At 27.6% G+C, this 15,420-nt stretch overlaps 1 protein-coding gene and 1 long non-coding RNA gene across 8 annotated transcripts; both read right to left on the bottom strand.

Moving 5' to 3' along the window:
- Positions 1-519: 519 nt before the first annotated feature.
- Positions 520-6,132, bottom strand: LOC112637561. Its single transcript, XR_003122611.1, has 5 exons — positions 5,945-6,132; positions 3,600-3,802; positions 2,838-3,036; positions 1,479-1,629; positions 520-708 (listed from the first exon to the last, which is right to left on the bottom strand). It is a non-coding gene; the product is annotated as an uncharacterized LOC112637561 (long non-coding RNA).
- Positions 6,133-10,021: 3,889 nt separating this feature from the next.
- LOC105253331 (protein cereblon) lies at positions 10,022-15,358 on the bottom strand. Of its 7 annotated transcripts, none has more exons than XM_011261288.3 (8): positions 15,191-15,352; positions 14,821-14,990; positions 14,599-14,696; positions 13,108-13,452; positions 11,082-11,334; positions 10,861-11,006; positions 10,540-10,736; positions 10,022-10,449 (listed from the first exon to the last, which is right to left on the bottom strand). In XM_011261288.3, the coding sequence occupies exons 2-8, from the start codon at positions 14,954-14,956 to the stop codon at positions 10,311-10,313; spliced, it is 1,314 nt and encodes a 437-aa protein (XP_011259590.1). In that variant the 5' UTR covers positions 14,957-14,990; positions 15,191-15,352; the 3' UTR covers positions 10,022-10,310. The 7 variants fall into 7 exon arrangements, with proteins under 7 accessions (XP_011259590.1, XP_011259592.1, XP_011259591.1 ...); XM_011261290.3 differs by having other exon boundaries at positions 10,261-10,449; positions 14,821-14,889; positions 15,191-15,353; XM_011261289.3 differs by having other exon boundaries at positions 10,261-10,449; positions 15,195-15,352.
- Between the last annotated feature and the right edge of the window lie 62 nt (positions 15,359-15,420).

Raw genomic sequence — 15,420 nt, forward strand, 5'->3', positions numbered from 1 at the left:
ATATTATATAGAATTATATTATATATAGAATTGTATTAATTATATATATATATATATATATATATACATATATATATATAAAATTATATTAAATTAATTATACATATATATTTTTTAATAATTAATTTATATTAATAATTAATTATTTATACAATTTTTATAATTTCCAAAATTGATGTTAAATTTAAATTTAAAAGAATAATGATGTTCTTTGTCAGATAAAAATTGAGAATTATTTTATTATTATTTTTTATATTTCGAGAAAAATAAAATTGTGTTATAATAATATTACAAAAATAAATGTGTATAATAAATCGGAAAAATAAATTACCACGTCGTTTGATGTAATTTATTATTCTATTGATTTATTAAAATTATTCGAAATATTTTTATTTATTAAAATCATACAATTTTGCAAATCTCAAAATTTACAAATGTGAAAAAAATGATCTAAACAAATTATATACTTACATTATTACACACGTATTATATATATTTATCGTACTTTATTTCATTTATAAAAATATATAAAAACTAATCATGTATAAGAACATATGTGTTGTCTAAATGATTTGGAGTTGAGAATAAGGATTTAACGTAAGAAACGTTAAAAAACTTTATCATTTATTACAGATATGTGACTCTTTGCACTAATGCGCAAAACATCAATGTTAACTTTCCGAATTAAAGTTTAGCCTCACGTGACAACTGCAAAATTAATAATATATATTATTAATATTGTTAAAATAATAAACTAATTGTTGATATATGTATATATATATATATATATATATATATATATGTATATAATAATAATAAAAAGGCGAGACAAGTTTAGAAACATATTCTGCTTATGATATGGTTCAAAATAAAATCACCTTAACATAGCTTTAGAAACGCTGTCTTTCCAAACTATAACAATTTGCATACAAAATAGATTACTAGAAATAATATTTTTCCGCTTATTCATTTACATCGATTTAAAGCTTATACATTTTTATTTATAAGGCTCAATCTCAAAGTTTTTGCTAATGTTCTTATTGTTATTCGGAAAGCTTTTATATTAATACTTTATGTCACAAAATTCGAAATATTTTACGAATTTTAATATCTTTGATGTAATTATGAAATGTTGATAATATATGAAGAAATGTTTGCCGAAAAAAATTTTCAGCATCATTTTTAACGAATTATTTATTAATGTTATTAACGCCAAATTCTATAACAAAACATGTTAAAAAAGAAAACGTTTCTAGATTTACGTTTCATAATTATATAAATTTCTTTAAATCTGTGTGCGCCATGTTAGAATATACTTTTATATTTCAATTATTTATTTCTAAAACATTATATGTTTTTAATGATATTCATATTTATTTGGTTACATTATTCTTATTTTTATGTCTCAAAAAATGGTGTACAGATTTAAGATTACTTTTCAGTTTATAATTTACTTATTATTAATTTATTTTATTTACGTATTATATTGAAGTATTTTTCCAATCCAAGTAATTCTATTGTCCCGATGTATAATTGACAGCTTGTTCATTATCTTGATTGCGGCGAAACAACCAGTTGTACAAATTTCGGAAAGATAGTGTACAACTTGCAAACTTACTACCGAACTTCCTACATTTGTAATCAAAATTCGTATATAGTTAAAAAAAATGTTTTTAATAATATGAAAATTTATAATAAATTAATCAATACTTGTAACATAACAATTAATAATTATTAGAATAAAATTGTTGGAATCATATACTGACTGCAATAAAATAATTATAAATTTAGTGATATTATATTTATCTGAATTTTATTCATAACCTTTATAATATAGAATTTTTCGAAAAATTAGCATAGCATTTTTCGAAAAATTAAAATATTTATTTTAATATTATACTTATTTTAATATAAAAAATATTTTAATATAAATAAATATTTATTTTAATATTATATTGATAATATCACACTTATATTGATTTTAATATCTACTAGACAACGCAAAGCGCGCGCTTCGCGCGCGCCCTTTATTTCCTTTTATTATATATACATTTCTCACTGTCACACAAGCTGTCAAAATTTGTAATAATCGCAAATGACAGCTGCTCACAACATGAATTGAGCGCAATAAAAAAACCAATCGGCATCGCGGAAAAACGGCAACAATTCAAGTGTCACATGCTTTTTTCATACAGGGTGTCCCAAAACTCATAATCAATCTTTCAAAGACAGATTCCTGGGATCATCTGAAGACGATTTTTCCTCAACGAAAATATCGAGGAACTAATAATTTTCGAATTATAAGTGATTGGAAATAAGGGGTTTTTCGTAAACTAAGCTTTGCAGAAATAAAATATTAACAAAACCACATTCTTCGATTAATTTTAAATAGAGTTTACTTTAGTTGAGTTTTAATTTAAGGCTTAATTGCAAAGATATATGATGACAAAAATCGGGAGCATGCAAAAAATGATGGCCTTCATCGACATTTTCGCTGAGGAAAAATCGTCTCCAAATGATCCCAGAAATCTGTTTTTGAAAGATTGATTATGAGTTTTGGGACACCCTGTATAGGACTATAGGATATAATTATTACATGACTATTGCACCTTAAATTCGTATTAATATTATGAATTTAAATCAAAATTTTCTTTTCTTATACTGCATTAATATATACATATGTATGTAAGACACCTACTTACGTCCTCCTCGCTTTCCACACACATACACATATATTACACAATCATCCATACATGTGTATACACAGAGATGCATACACATAATAACACATTTATTATAATTCCGTTAATTAAATCAAGTATAAAAATAAAATTTACCTCCAAATATAATATAAAAGTAAGAAGGATAGGAAAAAATTGTAAAAGTATATGATTCCTTTTAAAACCTCAGGCGATAAATTATTTGATACTTCTTTTTTCATGTTATCCTCATTATGAGTCGATATGTTATTGGTTTTGTTATTTGTTTCATTGAAATTAGTATATTTATTATTATGAGTTAGGTTATGTACGCAAACTAAAAAATAAATCATATTATTAATTTAATTTATAAATTGAGATGACTCTTGTTATCAACATTGTTTCCTTCATCTCACAAAAGAATACAAATTTAATAACATTATTCATAAAACGAAATTCATAATTGGTACATTAATCTTCTTACAAAAAATAATATATAGTTCTAATATATAGTCATTATTAATTTAGCTTATTAACAGTTAACGTATACTCATATATACGTATATATATATTAGTAAAAGTGTAACCATGTGTGCAATAAGTCTGTATTATGCGTGCTCGTGCACGTTACTTTTTCTCTATATAGATTTAGAATATATATTTTTCTATAGCTATTCTTTAATCAATTGTTTTATATTCTTTATACATATGTACTTTTGGAAAAATATTGAAAGAAAGAGAGAAAGAGAAAACTAAAAATCACAAAATCATCAAGTTCTATCATTTAAATAAGTGCTTTCGATTATAAGTATGAACTAAATAAATCTAATTCATTTTATACAAATATTATTATACCAATTATTATACAAGTTATAATTATTATACAAATGATTATTTTACTTGGTATGCATGAGATAAAGATCATAATAATCATTAGTGAGAATATTGAGCTTAAAAATTTCCTTATGATTTCCTTTATTCTAGCAACAGGCATGACGGATACTCGTTTAGCGCTTTTCTTCTTAAATTTCAATAATAATCGAGATTGCAATCTTATCGAACCTTTTTTATTCCGTTAGTAATATTACGATGCTATATCAATTCTAGAAAACAAAATTATTTAATATATATTTTTTGCCATGCTTATCGGAAAACACAGATTTGAAACGAAACAGAAAATAAATTTTTTAATCGAAATCACATTAAAAGAGACTTTTAGGATAAAATGGAAAAAAAATTAATATATAATATATTTTTTTATTAGTATATAAAAATAATAAAAAATAGTTGTGATTACAAATATTTAAAAAAATGCAATTTGGTATTATTACTTAAAATATGTTTCCCAATATTTCTATCATAAATATTTTGACTGATAATATAAATAAGTTTAAAATATTTGTAATCAGATAGTGTAATAATGGTGTTAAAATATATAAAAAAGAACGAGTCTGTATTGCCTGTATCTTTTGAGAATTTTGATTGACGTTACATAATGGTTCGAATAAATTTGTAATAGTTTGAACGGTACAACAAATTATAACGATCACATGGTAATTTTATTCTAATAATACTTAACAACAAAAATAGTGTAAAAAAATAATATATATATTTCTTGGTATTTCTTAAATCTTATAAATTTCATTTAATTTAAAAAAATTATATGAATCATTAACATTAAAAAGAATTCAATTTAAATGGTGTTATAACTTCATAATGTATCTTAATAATAATTGAATAAATTTCAAAAATTAACAATTGTATCAATTGTAAATTATTTCTTTTTTATAAGAAGTACAACTGAATCAATCGGATTGTATAATCATAATCATCAGTGTCCGAGAAACATTATCATGACAAATAAACTGCTGTTTCTATGCATGATCGTATCACCTAGCATAAACCAGAATTTAGGTTTCTCGGCAATTGCTTTCCCGTCCTGGTAGTTATTAATTTTAGTTTTGAAAAGAAATTACGTGCGCGAAAGCTCGAAAATTACATCCTCTTTATGTAATTCTTATGTTGATCTTAATAATTAAAAGAAAAAAATAAAATATAAAATCTTAGTGTTCAAATAACGGGTTCTGCAAATCGAGTTTATAAAAATATATATAAGCCGTCCACAAGCTAAAGATTAACTCCATTTGTTGATTTTTTTCAAATTTTAGTGCCGAAGCACTTAATTGATCATGCAATGCTAGATTAAGATAAATGATGATTCTCATAGTATGTAAAGCAAGTAATAGAGATATAAAAACTTGTTTGCTTCAATCAAAACGTTTAAAATCGCAGAAGAGCAAAATTCTATAACTGAAGGGCAAATACAATGTATACAAAAAATAAAATTACATTACAGTTTCGCACACGCGCACAACTATAAATTCATAATATTCAACATCGTTCCTGTAATTTCTATTGATTGTATAACCAAGACATTCTCATTGTCAGTTTCATGAATTTTCTGATGATTAATTAAATCTAATATATCATCTCACATGTATCCAGAGAATCTTTAAGTTTATATTATATTCTGTTGATTAGAATATAATTTATAATAATAGGATTTAAATAGCGATAAAAATTGTTAAATAGTTTGATATCAAATCTTATTAGATTTTTAATCAATTCTTTTGCTGACTGAATGCATTTGGAACATATTTTACATACATACTTTACATTTATTTTCACGCTAATATTTTTCATAAATTTCAGAATCACGAAAATAATTTAACAATCTTAATTATCTGAATTTACGTTAAGAAATATTTGTCAAATGAAAGAATTCGAACACTGAGAAAAATAATCGGTGGAAAGGTAACGAACGGATATTATCCGATTATTAATCGATCACTTTAATCGGATATCTGATCGGAAAGTTCCAAATTTTGAACTTTCTGATCAGATATCCGATCGATTGATATTTTCTGATTGGATATCTGATCGGTTTCTTTTTTTTTCCGATTAAAGTGATCGGTTAATAATCGGATAATATCCGTTCGTTACCTTTTCACCGGTTATTTTTCTCAGTGAAATATCGACTCAAGAATGAATAACTAGAAGTATATGATCACGTTCGTGCATTATGCGACATATTGAACCGAAACGTCTCTTTGATCTCCCTCGGGGAACTAAAACGATGAGGAAATCCTTGGCGCGCAATTTCACGTCAGAAAAGACATGCCTCCTTCGAGGATGCGTATGAAATATCTGGTATCTCCTCCTCAACGATTATTTATGAACAATACCTTAACTTAGAGCTCTCTCGTAATTATCACAATCGGTCGAAGCACCTGTGGTCAAAGCTGGGATAAAAGAAGCCTCTGCACAAGACGACGCAGCAAAGGTGACGACGAGGACGACGATGAAAACGAAGTGTCAACGGTTTTGGTCACATGCGTTCGAAAGTTAAAAGCGCTATGAATATTCTCGACTTCATCGGGTTGTACATATTATCACACCGAGGTCACAACATGTTTATTTTGCTTTCTTCTTCCTTTCCTTCTCTCGAATCTTCTCTTCCGGCTCGCTTCGTTTCTCGGGGATCCGCGGGAAAATTAAAAATGTTTTCATATTATATGCAAATTATTATGAGAACTTTAATGATTATTTATACATAAAAAACGATCAGTTTTACCACTTTAACGTAAGAAGCATGAGAAATAATGGGGTAAGAACTGTCAATGGCTTCCCATACAGCACAGAAGCTTGCTGCAACGTTGCTGCAATGTTACAATATTGCTCACTGCAATGCAATGTTGCAGCAATAATGCAGAGACATTATTTTGTTAATATTAGTTTGGCAATGTTGCAGTAACGTTTTAACATAGCGAAAATGTATAACACGTGTTTCTTTATTTGCCGCTACACGACGACACCCAATTTAACTAACTCGTATTCGAATTCATCTAACAAGGATATAAGGTCTACAAAGGATTAATGTAGTAATTATATTTCTTGTATTGTGTCAGTTTAATTTCTGGCGATAAACTGACTTGATTTACTTAATATTCTGAATCCTAATGAGAGATCTAGATTATTAAACAAATAATTTGTTGTCTTTCATTGGGTTTCAGAATATTAAACAGATTTTTCTTAATTTAATGGGTAAATAGGAAATAATTCATTTATTGCACGTATTAAAATATTCTGGGGTCGAATGTATGTAAAATAATTGTATGTAATATTATTGAGATAAATATTTAAGAAACATCTAGTAAAAACGCTAATAGATGTTTTTTAAAGGCATTTTTTCCTATCTTTCTTAAACATTTTTTTATATTTTCAAAGTTTATTTATTAAATTTAAAACGGTGTCTGCATTTGTTGCAAAACACATTTTAATATTACAAATACGTTGCATCGTAACATTGCTGCAATATTGCATTGCAATATTTCTACAAGCGGACATTTTACCGTTGCTGCAATATTGGAGCAACGTTGCAGCAACATTTTGCAACATTTCTGTAATGTTGCAATCTTGCAAAGAAAGATTTCTGCAATGTTGCTGCAATATTTCTGTGCCGTATGGGAATTTATTTTCACTTTAGCAACAAATAAATCGTGCCACATCGGTTCGAGGTATAATTGTGTAAGCGGTGATTGGGGAGAAAAGGAGCAATGTGTGTGTAGGCACGCGGCGAAGGCTCCTCCCCTCCTTTATCACCCCCAGGTAGATGACGTCTAAAGACGTCTTTAGACGTCATCTTGCTACCTGGGCCGTTTCACCGCGCGCCGCCATTATGTTACAGTGAGATCAACTTCGCGCGTTTCTATTCACGCAGATTGGCCGATTTTCTTTATTTTTCATTAATTATTGCGAATATTGCATAACTGTACAAGACTTTTCTTCTAACTTTGAGCCAATCTACCTTAATTTTTTAAAGTGATGCTCACTTTCATGACACCCTGTACACATATAATATATACACATAATTATATATATAAATATAATAACATAATTCCTTTAATTAATGGAGATATACAAAATAAAAAAGTTATCTTATTTAAATAGACATATATAATGAATAAAGTATAAATATTTTAAATTTATTTCTCGAGCAAATAATTGAGGAAACATTTTGATGCTATAATAATGCGAATAATTAATTTCTTTAATGTGATTTATTCTAAAGCGCCGCATTTTGTTCCTAGTATTTTTTTTTAAACTGGAGTAAAAAAATATTCATAGAAATATAAAGCAACAAAAAAATAACAAATAATTTTAGTATTGTTAATTTTTTGCTTTGATTTATATGTCATTTTTTGCAATGGCATGATATAATCTCATACTAGCCCTTTATAACTTTTTAATGAGTGCAGCAAAAACATTACTTTTGAAAGCAAAAAAGTGGCAAATTAATTTCATGTATAAACCCATACAGCACGGATTGTTGTTACACATTGCCGCAATATTGCAGCAATATCTCACATAGCATGCATATCCAAAAGATGTCCAGAAGGTATTCAGAAGATATCTTTGGGCGATTAGACATCTTCAGGATGTCCTGTTAATGTCTTTTGGACATAGGATGCTATATGGGATTACATTATGTCACAATATTACACAATATTACTGCAATATAACAATGGTCTGTGCTATATGGGAATTATATTCTGATAATTTGGCTTAGATAGCTTAATATACTTCATCAAATCGTCGAAAAGTGGTTCTTCTCCATGACAACATTCGGCTCCATGTTGTTATAGCCATGAAACAAACACTGATGGAGCTTGAATGGGAGATTCTCTCGCGCCCAGCGTATTCTTCGGACCTGGCCCCAACCGATTATCATCTGTTCTGATCGATGCAACACTAGCACTGATGCAACATGCTTTGGAAGATACCTTTTCATAATTACGAAGAAGTCGAAAATTGAGTTGCTGAATAAATTGGCTCAAAAGATAGACCGTCGTGGAATTCAACTTTCTACCAGAAAAGTATGAAAAAGTAATAGCTTCCGAAGACGAATACTTTGATTGACGTATTCACACATTTTGTTATTGAAAATAATGCTCAAAAAATACAGCAGCTTTCAAACCTCCTTAAGGTAAGATAATCGAAAAATGAATATTTTATAGTTTATGTAAAATAAAAAAATTATTTCATGCTTCATAACTTGAAAAGTACTCAATGAAAAAATATTTTATTATAGTGTTTTAAAAATCTTTCAAAATAAACTATAAAAATATACAATAAATAATATTCTATTTAAAAAATTGGAAATGACCCTCAAATGACTATCCAATATCAAATCAATGGCATCATTATGTCCCCCTTTGTATCAAACTTTGAAACATTTTTTTTTTAATATTTTCCTGAGCAGATATTCCAGAGTATTCTTTAAAATGGGGCACCCTGTACAAGGTGTATACACTTTGGAAAAATCACTAAAGGTCAAGTCCATATTTTCATCATATAGTCCTCTTGAAGTCATGCAACTTTTGTCTGAAACATTTTTAACTATCGAGTTCAGTTTTTAAGATATTCGGTTCGACTGTTTAAAATAAGATACTTCTTGTATACATAATGTATGCAATTTTCATGTATAATTCTTTATAATACACATACAAACATTAAATATAATTTGCATCTCTCTCTGTTATTGCAATTGCACAAAGAAAAATTTGAATACTTATATGTAGAATAACAAAATTTCAATAGATACAACAGATAACCAAAAAGAGTAAAACTACTATAAAGATGGAAAACATAACTTTTCTTATACAAAACACTAAAAATAAAATTATATAAAAGAATTAATGGCAATGAAAGATATTTCTTTTCTATTTAGAGGGTCTCTATAATATCTGCATATTAAAAAAACAATATTTTATAATAATGTTTTATATTATAATGTTTAATTAATATAAATAAAAAATAAACTAACCAACTCTCTTGCAACAGCCTAATCTCTTCAAAATGTACATAAAATTGTTTGTATAATAACTCATAATTGTTATTGATATAACAATTATCCTCTGCATATATAACTTTTATAAATCACTATTGTCCAAGCATATATAGTTAAATTAGAGACAGAACAAAACTTATACTGGGGATGTCAAAAATATTTTAATAATTTATTCATATATATATTTTTGGGAAGATATATGTTTTTAAATATATTTTGGAAAGAATGTGCATTATATCATGATTATTTATAAACAAAAATAATATAAGTTAATATTTAATACAATCATGCTTTATCTATCTTCATTTTTATAAAATATATCAAATTTGCTGGCTGTAATTTTTAAATTTCTTTTTTAATCACATATCAGTCATGATATATAAAATTAATTTTTTTATTTCAACATCTTCCATTTTAGATTTTTCTCTATTCTAAATAAGATTTTCTCAATTTTCACTTTTGCATTGCTCTTCTATTAATCGTATTTGTCACATGGTTACGATACATTAGAATAAAAAAAATGAAACAAAATAGTCATTCTCATTCTGTTTATGTGCTATTAAAATAAAATTATAAATTGAGAAGAAATCTTAAAATAACGGAAATTGATTGAGAATTATTGTACATTTTTCAAAAGTACACGTTCATCTAATAAATTATAAAAACATTTATGACACCCAACATACATTAAACATATATCTTTATTTCTTCTTTTTATTCTTCAAACTCCTGCGTGTCAGGCCCCAAAATGTTTTGGGTCTTAAACTATTATTCACTGCTGTAAATTTCCAACCGACGTGATGATGACAACCTTTACAAATAGCTATTGTCCAAGCGTATCTAAAATCATATGCGCAATTATCAGCAATGAAAAATAAACGTTACACATTTTGAATGTGTTTCCGATGAACGTAAACATTGCAACTTTACCCCGGAAACCAACTGTATTCCGTGGAAGGGGCTGCATCACTGAGCATAACTCCTTGAACATGATAAAAAGTTATAGTTTCGTGTATAACGCCACCGGGATTGACATAAGTACCCTGCGGACCTTCCTTATTCATCGGAAACATGTGCGATTGTCTTCCGATAAAGGATTCACAATTAACGCACACGTAGATTTTATCCTTTAAATAATAGTTCAAATTTTAAAAAAAGACAATATATCACAAAAACAACAACGCAAACGTTATCTCACATGTATTTATATATTTATATAAATATATAGCGTTTTGTTTCATACGTAAATACCTCCATAAGATACTTTAATTCTCTTTGTAATCGAGAAATCGCGCAATCGTAACTTAATAACATGAGTCTCTCTTCATGATCCATTAGAATATTTTGTGCAACCCAGAAGGATAAATCTATAGGGTCTTTAGGTATACTACCACCTCCTATAAAATACAATTTTTATACAATAAAAGGCTTGAATCTGTTTACATATTTTTATTTATATAATTGTAACCTACTAGTTTCAAGAAACTGTAAATGCTGACGTATTCTAAAGGAGAGTCTTATGGGATCGTACTGTCTATAAACCCAAGCTGGCCAAGCAGTCACCGCAGCATCCAAGTTCTCTACTCTCTCTTGTTTTTTCATATCTTCTTCAGAATTAGAAAAAATTCTCAAGCGATCTAATGAGGCCAAACGTTGGTTTAAAAATGGTGGCCCAAGTGTTATCTCTGGTAGCACTTTAACATTGGCCGAAATTTTATTGTGATCCTGATTACAATATCAAAATCTTGTAAACAAATTATAATGAACATAGTAAATTATAAATATATGATATAATATCTATATAACTATAATATACAGTGCCTACCAAAAGTTCCGAGACGGTCGAATATTTCATAAACTATGTACTTTAGAAAGAAATGTTTCAGACAAAAGTTGTATGGCTTGAAGGGGGCCATAAGATGGTGTCATTGGTTTGACTTTGAAAAGTCGTTTGAAGGTCACGTGAAGGTCACTTTCAATTTTTTAAATGAAACTACGTATTTTTTATTACATATCCGTATAGCTTATCCGAGAGCTTTCCAAAACATTATAATAAAGTATTTCTTCATTGAGTACTTTTCATTGAGTACTTGATTGAGTTATGAGGTTTGAAATAATTTCTTAATTTTACATAAACCATAAAATATCTAGTAAAATATTCATTTTTCGATTATCTTACCTTAATACTTTTATGTACAATATAATAAGAGGAATCAATTGGTGTAAAGAAAAAATATAGTTGTTTTTTTTTTAAAATATGTAATTTGCAATTAACAATTATATTTTTTTTTCAAACTATGCGTTTTCTTTACACCAATTGATTCCTCATTATTTTGTACATACAAGTATTAAAGTGAGGATCGAAAAATCGAAAAATGAATATTTTACAAGATATTTTACGGTTTATGTAAAATTAAGAAATAATTTCAAGCCTCATAACTCGGAAAATACTTAATAAAAACTAACTTAATTGTAGTGTTTTGGAAAGCACTCGATGTGAGCTACCAGAATATTCAATAAAAAGGTGGTTCCATTTAAAAAATTGAAGGTGACCTTCATGAGACCTTCAAACGACTTTTCAAGGTCAAACAAATGACACTATCTTATTGCCCTCTTCAAGCCATACAACTTTTGTCTGAAACATTTCTTTCTAAAGTGCTATAGTTTATGAAATATTCAACCATTCCGGAACTTTTAGTAGGCACTGTATATATCTAAAATTGAGAATTATAATATCTATATCCTGATCTCTCATTGCAATTGCATTAAATTATAGTGTTAGATAAAATAAATAATATAAATTCTTTAGTTGTGAAAATTATTTTATAATTCTGCATTACTCACAAATTTTAATAATAAAATTAATTATACAAATTCAGGATTCATGGAATTAATAAATCTTAAAATATGATTACAAGATCTAGTTTTACTATAAAAGTGAAACACATTCAGATTGAATTGTGTATACATTCATCCATGCAACATAATAAAAAAGAGAATTTTCAGGATGTTTCACAAATTCATATTATTGAACAAAGGTAATGTATATGAAAAATCTAAATATTTCGAAAATATAATTCAATATGACTACAGTGAAATAACGGGAATCTTAAAGCTAAACTATAGAATATTTTACCTCCTTATACAAGTACCAAAATTATTAAATTGTTATTTTAAGAAACATAAATACAATAAACAGCCTGATACGAGCTAAACTGTGGATGGTAGGTCAGTTAAAAAAACAAAAGATTAAAAAAGAATGTCAATAAGTCGCATTTATTAAGAGAGCGACAAAAAAGTGAATTAACTATTAGCGACAAAAAAGTGAATTAACATTATCTATTGTTATTTTAATTCTATATAACATATATCTCTAATTCTCTATAAAATATATCTCAAATTCTCTATAAAATATATCTTTAATTTCTTTACAGGATATAACTTATATTTTTCCACAATTACTGTTGCAAATTTGTATGTTTCTTATATAAAACTGACCTGTGTAATAATACGTAATATCTTAAAGCGCTGTCTGCCTTTAGCTTTCAAGCGAAATTCTCGTCGGCCGTGATCCATCCATATACCTCCATCTGTGTATTCATAGATCTCAGCAGTTGTTCCTATTTGCTCCATCTCAGGATGACCATAACACACAACACCAAAAGTACGATCGTTTTGTATACAATTTTGCAACATATCTATAGTCTGTGCGCCAAAAACTGTCATAGGTAATGTTTGACCAGGAAATAATACAGATTGTTTTATCAATAATGGTAGATTCATATAAATGCCATCATCCAATATTGTTCTTCCTCTTACTTCTTCTAAGTTTTGTCCTAAATACTAAATGAAAAATACATATACATATATAAATACATACACACATATACAGAGTATCCCAAAAATCCCAGACCGGTCGAATATTTCATAAACTATGCACTTTAGAAAAAAATGTTTCAGACAAAAGTTGTATGGCTTGAAGGGGGCCATCAGATAGTGACAATGATTTGACTTGGGAGAATCATTTGAAAGTCACGTGAAGATCACCGTCAATTTCTTAAATAGAACAAAACACTATAATAAAGTATTTCTTCATTGAGTACTTTTCGAGTTATGAGGCTTGAAATCATTTCTTAATTTTGCATAAACCATAAAATATAGTAAAATATTATATTAATATTATTATATAAATATAGTAATATATTATTTATCTAGTAAAATATTTATTTTTCGATTATCTTACCTTAATACTTTTATGTAGAAAATAATGAGAGGAATCAATTGGTGTAAAGAAAAAACATAGTTGTTTTTAAAAAAAATATGTAATTTGCAATTGACAATTACATATTTTTTTTTAAAACAACTATGTGTTTTCTTTACACCAATTGATTCCTCTCATTATTTTCTACATAAAAGTATTAAGGTAAGATAATCGAAAAATAAATATTTTATTAGATATTTTATGGTTTATGCAAAATTAAGAAATGATTTCAAGCCTTGTAACTCAATGAAAAGTACTCAATGAAGAAATACTTTATTATAGTGTTTTGGAAAGCTCTCGAGATAAGCTACACGAATATGTAATAAAAAATAGGGGGTTCCATTTAAGAAATTGACGGTGATCTTCACGTGACTTTAAAATGACTCTCGCATGTTAAATCATTGCCACTATCTGATGACCCCTTTCAAGCCATACAACTTTTGTCTGAAACATTTCTTTCTAAAGTGCATAGTTTATGAAATATTCGACCGGTCCGGGACTTTTGGGACACTCTGTGTATATATATATATATATATATATATATATATATATATATATATATATACAATTTTCTACAAGATAATTACACACGCGCGCGCGCGCGCGCGTGTGTGTGTGTGTGTGTAATTATCTTGTAGAAAATTGTATCAATTGTAAAATTAATTAAATATTTTTTAAAATATTTTTATTAATTCTTTCATATTTTTAATCAGAAGGCACACACTTACAGAATGTGTCGCTGGTAATGTTACATCGAATGTGTTTTCCGTAGGCACCGGTATATCCTCCATATTGGGCTCTACGTATCGTCTGTGACCTGGTAGATCTACAAATATATATCATATGCCATACTTTTAATAAAATATATATGTGTATTTGTTTATTTGTTTGTTTATGAGTCAGGGAAAGAAGTGAATCCATTAAGATACGAAAAATACTAGAGAATATACCTAGTTCGAGCGTGCTTACATCTGACGAACTTTCAAAATCCTCGTCTGGACTACTATGTGGATAAACTTCTGCAAAGCAGTTTAACTTCAATATTGGGCACTTGAACAGTCTTACGCACAGTTGCGTCAATGTCATTTTTGTATCTATATGTCATAGATTAAGCTATAATCTAAAAAGTGACAGCAAATTACTATAAACGAGGATTTTACTACAACCGACCCTTGTACTACTATTTCACGCGTTTATTTAAAATTGCAAATATAAATACGCGATATAAATACATATATATATATATATATGCATCTCTGTGTAACCTTACACGACATATTTTATGGTGTATCGCGATTCAAGTAATCTCGAAAAACATACCTACTGTAGAACGCTCGTCGAAATCACTCTCCTCACTGTCATAATCCTCGTCAATATCCATTATTACTTATTAAATTATCCGTTCGATTCGAATATAAGCAAATTGTACATGTATCCTTCTTTGACGTCAGGGAAGAGGCAGGTGTGTATTGGAGAAATATAAGGTCTGTTCTTTTCAGCTGCACTGCTGTACTAGTGCAATAAGTTAGAAAGAGACAAAGGGTGTTTAC

This window comes from Camponotus floridanus, unplaced genomic scaffold, assembly GCF_003227725.1.
Source record: "Camponotus floridanus strain SB8 unplaced genomic scaffold, Cflo_v7.5 scaffold18, whole genome shotgun sequence".
Lineage (NCBI taxonomy): Eukaryota > Metazoa > Arthropoda > Insecta > Hymenoptera > Formicidae > Camponotus > Camponotus floridanus.

Bases quoted from the DNA above. Each gene is read 5' to 3' on its own strand.
- LOC105253331 (XM_011261288.3), bottom strand. From the start codon at position 14,956: ATGACATTGACGCAACTGTGCGTAAGACTGTTCAAGTGCCCAATATTG. The intron at 13,453-14,598 runs GTAAGTGTGTGC...TTTTTCATTTAG, and splicing joins CATTACCAGCGACACATTCT to TATTTAGGACAAAACTTAGA. The intron at 10,450-10,539 runs GTAAAGTTGCAA...ATATGATTTTAG, and splicing joins GAATACAGTTGGTTTCCGGG to ATACGCTTGGACAATAGCTA.